The 8,160-nt window shown below is 42.3% G+C and overlaps 1 protein-coding gene across 3 annotated transcripts; it reads left to right on the top strand.

Annotated features, from left to right (window-relative positions):
* The first annotated feature begins 304 nt into the window (after nt 1-304).
* On the top strand, nt 305-5,551 carry LOC127296578 (F-box protein At5g03100). 3 transcript variants are annotated; one of them, XM_051326707.2, is made up of 5 exons: nt 305-525; nt 629-807; nt 3,838-4,674; nt 4,782-4,940; nt 5,154-5,551. In XM_051326707.2, the coding sequence occupies exons 2-5, from the start codon at nt 703-705 to the stop codon at nt 5,448-5,450; spliced, it is 1,398 nt and encodes a 465-aa protein (XP_051182667.1). In that variant the 5' UTR covers nt 305-525; nt 629-702; the 3' UTR covers nt 5,451-5,551. The 3 variants fall into 3 exon arrangements, with proteins under 3 accessions (XP_051182667.1, XP_051182666.1, XP_051182668.1); XM_051326706.2 differs by having other exon boundaries at nt 305-530; XM_051326708.2 differs by having other exon boundaries at nt 305-588; nt 670-807.
* The last annotated feature ends 2,609 nt before the right edge of the window (nt 5,552-8,160 follow it).

The raw sequence follows: 8,160 nt of genomic DNA, 5'->3' as shown, positions 1-8,160 counted from the left end.
TCGACCAACCCCTTCCCCTTCTTCTAATTTGCATGCACCGATGCCGTAATATGATCGCTACGCTTCAAGATTTTGATCGATCGCCGCTACTCTGATCGCGACGAATCGGCGGGAACGATCTCTTTTGAATGCATCTATTTGAATTTCTGATTGGGGGCGGCGTTTGGGGGTCGCGGCTGGGGAGCGACGTCCCCCAAACGCGGCACGAACAAAACACGTCCCCCAAACGCTCGATCCGGCGCGGTTTGGGGGACGATTTGGGGGACGCGACTGGAGATGCTCTTATACCTTTAGATTTGGCAACAAACCTCGCCCAATCATTTCCTTCCCCGACCTTCCAGCATCCGTCACAGGTCGGCGAGGTCCATGGTCTTCCAGACGTAGCGGTCGAGTTATGCTGCTCTGGTTTTCCGTCGGTGTACCTATTCCGTTTTCGTCCCGTTCTAGATCCGCCCGTTCTGTATCCCAAACGGAAGGCTCCTATAAATCCGCAGCCAGTTGCGACATAATCGATTTCAGGCAGATGTAAAGTGGGCTCCTTACTTACCCTAAACTCATCCTTGCCTGTGGATTTTCGTTCCTCTCCTCGTAAGCTACAGATCTATATCCTGCTGATCCGCTCTTGCAGGCTGGGCAGTTCGAATCTATCCTGCTGATCCGCTCTTGCAGGCTGCGCTGCATCACCACTGATCTGAACATCGAATGGGCAAGCGATGGGTTACAGAGATGAGCCCCTGCGAGGCATTGAGATTCAAGCGTCGACGCGTCAACGGCAGACCAAAGGCGCGGCTGGACAATCTCCCGGAGGTATGGCTTTGCCCATCTATCTGGTTTCTGAATATGTGTGCCTATTGCGTTCTAAAATAGAGATGGTGAAATATTTGTAGCCATCTTACTGGACATGCTTGCTCTAGAATACACTGAAAGGAATTAGCATTGAAACTTGAATTTGCTTTGCCGAGTAAGATAGCCAGGAACAATGAAACGATATTCAGTCCTACAAGGTTGTTAGTGTGAAGGTGAAGCTCAACAATGAAACGATATTCACACTTGATAGAAATACCATAGAAATAATTAATCTATGGACACACTTTCGGATCATTTTGGCCACACAATTTTACAATTGCAATACATTTGCATGGCAGTATCATGATTCATATTAATTGTTATCAATGGATATAAGTGATTCTCGTGAACAATTTTTCTCAGATTCTAACTACAGAACTATTTTTATGCAAGTTACTTCGATATATCAACTCCCCTTTGGCTAACCGGTATAGTAGGCTACAAGGGTGCAGAGACCATAAATTACTTCCACTGCAATTTTCTCTCTTTTTCGATTATTAAGAAAATGCTGTATTACCATGTATGAAATATGAAGCTATGCCATGTTTATATGAACGTCACTGGCCAGTTTTAAATTCAGCACTTGAATTTAGGTAGAATGATTTTCTATTACCACATATTTTTGCTCACATTCGCCCCAAAAGCTGAGCCGTTGACTGCTTGAATGAGTTGTATCTCATTGCAATAGTGGATCATCTTCCTAGCTAACCTGTACCAATGATATATAGTTATGTCTCAAGATAAAAGATATGGCTACCGACGACGCGGATTTTTGGCTCATGGGTGCCACACTCCCCCATAGATCCACCGTTTATATCTGCTTTAGGATGGTCCAAAAGAAAGTAAGAAAAATCCGAGCTGGAGCAGATCTATTGTGAATACAAAGCTATACGTCTGCTTCTACCTGACAACGCTGTTTCGTCTGGTCACGCAATTACTGACTGCTACCGAGAGTGTCAGTACATGCATAGATTTTGCCAGAATTCCCATCCGTCATGCATCTCTTATTAAGTCTGTGCCCCCCACCCACGATTTAACACACACATATTTTCCAATCCCGTCTTCTTCGCTAGTACTCCTGCACCTCCGGTCTCCACCGAGAGGCCCCCGGGTCAATCTGCCGCCGCGCCCTTGGGATCCAACCTCCGACGCCGCCCAGGGGGTCCAACCGCAGCCGCCACCCCTTAGTACAACCAACGCAGCCTCCCCCCATGCTCCAGGCGGCGGCGCCATCTGTGGACCCCAGCAGGAGGAGCTCCGACCCCCTGTGTCGTCTCCCCCTTCCACCTCCAGCACCCGACCCCAGCCACCCGCCGTCGTCGACCGCATCTACCACATTCCCGCCGCCGACATCGCAGCGCTGCAGTCCTCGACTGGCACCAGGCACAACAAGCTGGAGTATTTCACCGACCACAGTGCGCCAGGGCCTAGCTGTGGGTTGTTGATGGCGAGGGCGCTGAGTCTCGCTTCAGTTCCAGATCAGGCGATGCGGTAATAAGCCCCAAAGTTTTAATCCTGAGCATTTAAGTTCCTCCATCGCTTAGCTCAACTATCAGTGATTTATTTGTCCGGTCCAGACTACAGACCTGGAAATCATTTTTTAGCACTGTTAAATGTGCAACTTTGTTCCTAGTTCTTCTCTTGGGTAATTGATAGCATTTAAGGATTTATTTTATTCACTCGGAAGTGTCACGGATTTATGATTTCGGAGGGTATGGTTTCTTCATATGCCGCTAATCTAGTCTAGATCAAAATCCTTACTTAGTAAAGATGCTCAAGGTAAGCCCCTGGAACATGTAATTAATTAGATTCAAAAATATTTTCGTTGGATTAATATCTTTAAATTCCTTGGAATATATATTGTGGTTTTTCTTTTCTTAAAGTTTAAGTTAACCGAGAAACTTTTTTTCTAAAACAATCCTGGAAGTAGTAATAATGTTCTAATCTTAGTACAGCTAGATTAGGGTGCAAATCACAATTAACAGCTTCAAAATCGGACGCAGGGGTCATCATGACCCTTGACTCGTGTCTGGCAAAGTCGAATAACCTAGCCCCTTGAAAAAAAAGAACTGGAGCCTCCAACAGCCATATTGACTTTTTCATCCATGAGGATTGAGGAGCAAAGAACATTGAAAGCTCTGGGCCAAGTGGTACGGAGGTGAGGGAAAAATACGAGCCTGAAGAAACCCTGCTAAAGATCAATACGCCAAATAATTTAGTGGTCCCAAGACAGATGTCAGGCAAAGACGTGGGGGAAGGTAGCACCCGTGAGCTCCTCTGCAATTATCTGGCTACCGAGACTTACATTCCAATAGCTAAATCATAAGTAGTAAAAATTATCAGTACTGAAATCTGGATCCTATACCTGCTGAGCGGGTCACGTCAAGCACATGGTGCTGGAATGTTTGAAGTTGCGAAGTGAGAAAGGGGCCTTGGATTAATTGATGGCAGTTCACCTGCTAGACATTGGTTTGATCTTCAAAATCTCGTAGCCCCTGAATAAAGAAAATCAACAGCATACTTTGATAAGATCTGGAATGGCATACAGTGTGGATGATTAGTGTTTTACATCCAAATATCTTTTAACTTCATTATTATTTTTAAATGTGTGACTTTAATATCACAGTTAGGTGAAACTGCACCAAGGCAGTTTCCAGGTATCCTTTAGGTTTGTTCTTGCACGGTTTCTGTTTATTTGACCAGCTGTCCTCAGCAGTAGACATTGATAAGATCTGCACGGTAAAATGGAACAACATACCTAAAATTTAGACTGCTGTATGGTAGTAAGGATGAGTATTTTTCATGTCCAAATATCTTTTAAGTTCAGACTTCTTTTTAAAATGTGCAACTTTATGAACAAAGTCTAGTAAAAAATTGCACCTAGGCAGATAAAAGAATGATGTTACCAATTCTGTTCTTGCACGGTTTCAGCTCTTGCTGAGCGCTTTGTAATCCAGAGAACTATTTTCTCACGTATGCTACAATCTGCAGGATCTGATACAAAAGATACTATCACGCTTGACTCTAAAGGAGGTGGCACGGATAAGCACGCTGTCGAGTGGGTGGAGAGAAGCCTGGAGATACCACCCAGATCTAATCTTTGATATTGACAAATTGTTTGATGGCAAGGATAAGGGGGACCAAGAATTTGTGACTAGTGTCAATGCTATTGTCAAGGATCACTACCGCACTGTTGTGAACAAGTTCAAGGTGAATTATGGACTCTCTGAAGAACATGGTGATGATCTTGATGGATGGATCAGTTTTGCTGTTTCATCCAAGGCAAAGAATGTTGTTCTTGATCTACGACCTGCACCCAAATGCCCTGATAATGTCTACAACTTCCCTCTGCATCTTTTTGCTCATCGGAACAGCTCATGTGTGCTGTCTCTCCGACTTGTCTTGGTCTGCCTAAGGCCTGCTCCGGATTTCTGCGGCTTTGTAAACCTTCGATCTCTCAAATTGCATAGGGCTTATGTATCGAAGGACCTCCATTGCATGCTCTCACAATGTGTTGTGCTTGAGTGGTTAAGCCTGACGGACTGTTTCATATCTTCCTTCACTATGTCTGAGCCACTAGACCACCTGAAATATGCTTGTATTCAGAATTGCAGCCTACAAAGCATCCAACTGGATGCACCAAATCTCACAGTATTTGAGTATTCAGAGAAGGATGTACCAATCGTGCTTGGCAAATTTCACAAGCTGACAAAGGCAAAAATCGAAGTATTGTCTGATTCTGACAATCTAGACTACACTTTTAGTCACCTTGTTAGTACTATGCCTAATGTGGAGGAAATCTCCCTGAGACTCCATATCCAAAATGAGGTAGATTTTCTTTTGAGTAATTATAGCCAAGACAGGGTTGCCATAACTGTACCAACTTCTTGCAACTTCAGAATCTGTCCCTAATTAACTTTCATCTTTGTTTTCAGGCACGGCAGTTCATGACAAACAACCGATGTGATTTTTTTAATCTGAGGCATCTCGAAATTGAAGTTTTGGTGGACGGAAATCCAGGTTGTTCAAGTGGGATTCTTCGTTTGGCTTCTCTCTTGGAACTAACTCCTTCTTTGGAAGTGTTCAATTTGCACGTGAGTTATTGTCTTCTAAGTTTCCTTCTACATGATTTTTGCTGTGTTTGCTTTCTTCTTGATCCTCTGGGCACATATCATTCCACTTATCTAGAGCTTTTAATACTAGATAGATTTGTTCCAGAAAATCAATGGCATCTATTGCGCTTGTGAAAGTGATCGAACATTGAAGAGCTTATACTATAGTAATGCGAATTTTATTGGCCCTTGCAGGTTTTGTTCAGTTCTGAGCTGCGATATCATGCTGTTGCTGATGCCAGGAAGACTTCAGGGCGCAAACTTAGCCATCTCAAAAGAGTGTTCATGTCAGGATTTGCTGATCTCCGGGGCCAAGTGGAGCTGGCCTGGTATATCCTGGAGCATGCCACAGCCCTCAAGCGCATGGTCATTGATCCTGGTGTGAAGACTCGTTTCGGCTCGCACCATGCAAAAGAGGGCGTGCAACTGGATCTCATGGCAAAATACTTTCTACCAAAATTTCCAGAGGTCCTGACTGTTTTGAGATCCTGATCCATTTCGGTTGTGACAGCCTGGATGGTGGTTGCCAGCTCTGTTTTTATAGTAGTACTTTTTATATATCAAAATCATCGTGGGAAAAAGTTACATCTGAATTCACCTGGGTTTACCTGGTTAGCCAAATTTTAGATGAAAGCAGAAAGATTTTAGTTTTTGCTATAAATTAAGGATTATATATATTTTTTATTTTTTTAAAATTAAAATTAATAATTGCATCTTGCATAAAGATTACTATTACTTTTACCCAATTTTTAGATTTTCAAATGTTTTTCGTTTGGCAAGAAAAATTTAAAAATTAAAAATAATACAAATTAAAAAGTTACTGTTTATTTATTTATTCAAAATTATTATTACATCATTATTTTTGTTTATTAAAAGAATTATTTGAAATTCAAACAAAAAATAAATCTGACATCGACCAACATGTTAATACGATTGATATGATACTAGTAACACATACATGCGCGCGAAGCTTGGATGCGGGACGGAATGGAACTCGGATGTTAAACATGCTAGTGCTAGAGTAGTGGGAGGATGGGTGACCGGGCCGGAAGTTTGACCACGAGTAAGTAATTTCACTAGAGATAAGTGTAGTTAAAGATGGAGACTGTTTTTATAGTAGTACTTTTTATATATCAAAATCATCGTGGGAAAAAGTTACATCTGAATTCACCTGGGTTTACCTGGTTAGCCAAATTTTAGATGAAAGCAGAAAGATTTTAGTTTTTGCTATAAATTAAGGATTATATATATTTTTTATTTTTTTAAAATTAAAATTAATAATTGCATCCTGCATAAAGATTACTATTACTTTTACCCAATTTTTAGATTTTCAAATGTTTTTCGTTTGGCAAGAAAAATTAAAAAATTAAAAATAATACAAATTAAAAAGTTAATGTTTATTTATTTATTCAAAATTATTATTACATCATTATTTTTGTTTATTAAAAGAATTATTTGAAATTCAAACAAAAAATAAATCTGACATCGACCAACATGTTAATACGATTGATATGATACTAGTAACACATACATGCGCGCGAAGCTTGGATGCGGGACGGAATGGAACTCGGATGTTAAACATGCTAGTGCACTCCCGGGGCGCCGCGGTTGGACAGAATATTGTTGAATTTGACGTAGATGAAGAACGTCACTGACAAAAATGTTAGGGCGAGCGTTGATCAATTTTTCGCAGATGAAGAACATCTTGGACAAAAATTGTTAGGAATTTTTTTGAATAACATTTTGTACGCAGGTAGCTTATTTAACTTTCACCTTAAATAACTCGTCGGTATTTATTCGCGCGTTTTTTATGGGACTTGGTTAACCATTTTCATTTGGAACTATAGAACCTACTACTACTATTTAGCCATAACGTGGGAATGGTAAAAATGGTTAACCACTAAATCATTAAAGTTAAAAATGTTTTTTTTCGAAATTGTGGTATATCCCGGCTTTTGCATCATGACGATGCATACGGCCATTTATTGAAAAAAATAAGGTTCGGAAAAGTATTCTTTACAACTCACGCATCACCGATGATTGATACAAAAAATCACGGCCATTAATTAAAGTTAGAAATGGTTAACCACTGATAATTAAGGTTCGAACCCATTTTAGCAGGCTGATCACAAATTGTTTATATACGCGTACCGAGCGACGCATCAGTGGCTAGCTAAATCTCCTAGCAGTTAGCTAACCAATACAGATAAGCTCGGTGCTTGCACAAGACTAGGAGAAGCTACCGAACTCTACTGACGTGCATTAGACTAGACTGAATCATGTGTACTGACACTTGCAAAGCTCGAGTTCCGAGTCAAGGTAGCGGCGGCCTGACCAAGTACATGGTGGTGCCTACGTCGAGTGCAACGTTCTTGTTCAAAAAAAGAGTGCAACGTTGAGGCCACTGGAGGTGTCAGCGGTCGAAGGAATGTGCCTTCCGGACGGGATGGTAACAGCGCTCGTCTCGCTCCGGACGGCAATGGTCCGCCTCGACGCCGGCGACGGTTATCGCGCTCGTCTCGCTCAGGACAGCAGAGCTGCAGAGGTCGGCGACAGTGACGGCGCTCGTCTTGCTGAGAGAGCACTGCGCGTGGTAAGTCTTCAAGACGGGCTGGCGGACACCGACGGCGTGGTGACGGACCTCACCCATCGCAAGATGATAGAAACTGGGCGAGACATCAGGGATTGGAGCAAACACGGGGAGAAGATGGATGGCTCATCAGCACTTGGCAGGGTGTGGAGGACTGGAGACGGGCATGCAGTGGTCGGTAATCAAGAGGACAACGACGCTTGGGATTAGATACTGTGAGATAAACCTTGGAAAAACCCATTGCATTTTAGGATTAAACCAAAGATATATTGGACTGTTTTTTTAGGTTCGGTTAACCTGACTATTGGTTATACAGTAACCGAGTTCCACCGTTACACGCGTGTTCAATGATAGAGGCGTAACAGTCTAACAGAGGTGCGTAGGTGAACGTTTGGTAAGGAAAGTGAAATAGAGTCTTAGTAGAAATCATGTATATGAGCAAGCTAAATACGCAATACTGCATAGGCCTAGAACATGATCATCTTACAAAGCTGTGGTACGCTAAGTAGATAGTATTACATTCCGCTTCACGTCAGCTTTACATAGGGGGCACTTTGCAACGCCGGTCTCAAACTACTTAAAAATACAAACGTTGTGGAAAGCATGCTTGCA

This window comes from Lolium perenne, chromosome 4 (genome assembly GCF_019359855.2).
Source record: "Lolium perenne isolate Kyuss_39 chromosome 4, Kyuss_2.0, whole genome shotgun sequence".
Classification (NCBI taxonomy): domain Eukaryota; kingdom Viridiplantae; phylum Streptophyta; class Magnoliopsida; order Poales; family Poaceae; genus Lolium; species Lolium perenne.
This window is presented reverse-complemented; position numbering and strand designations above follow the sequence as displayed.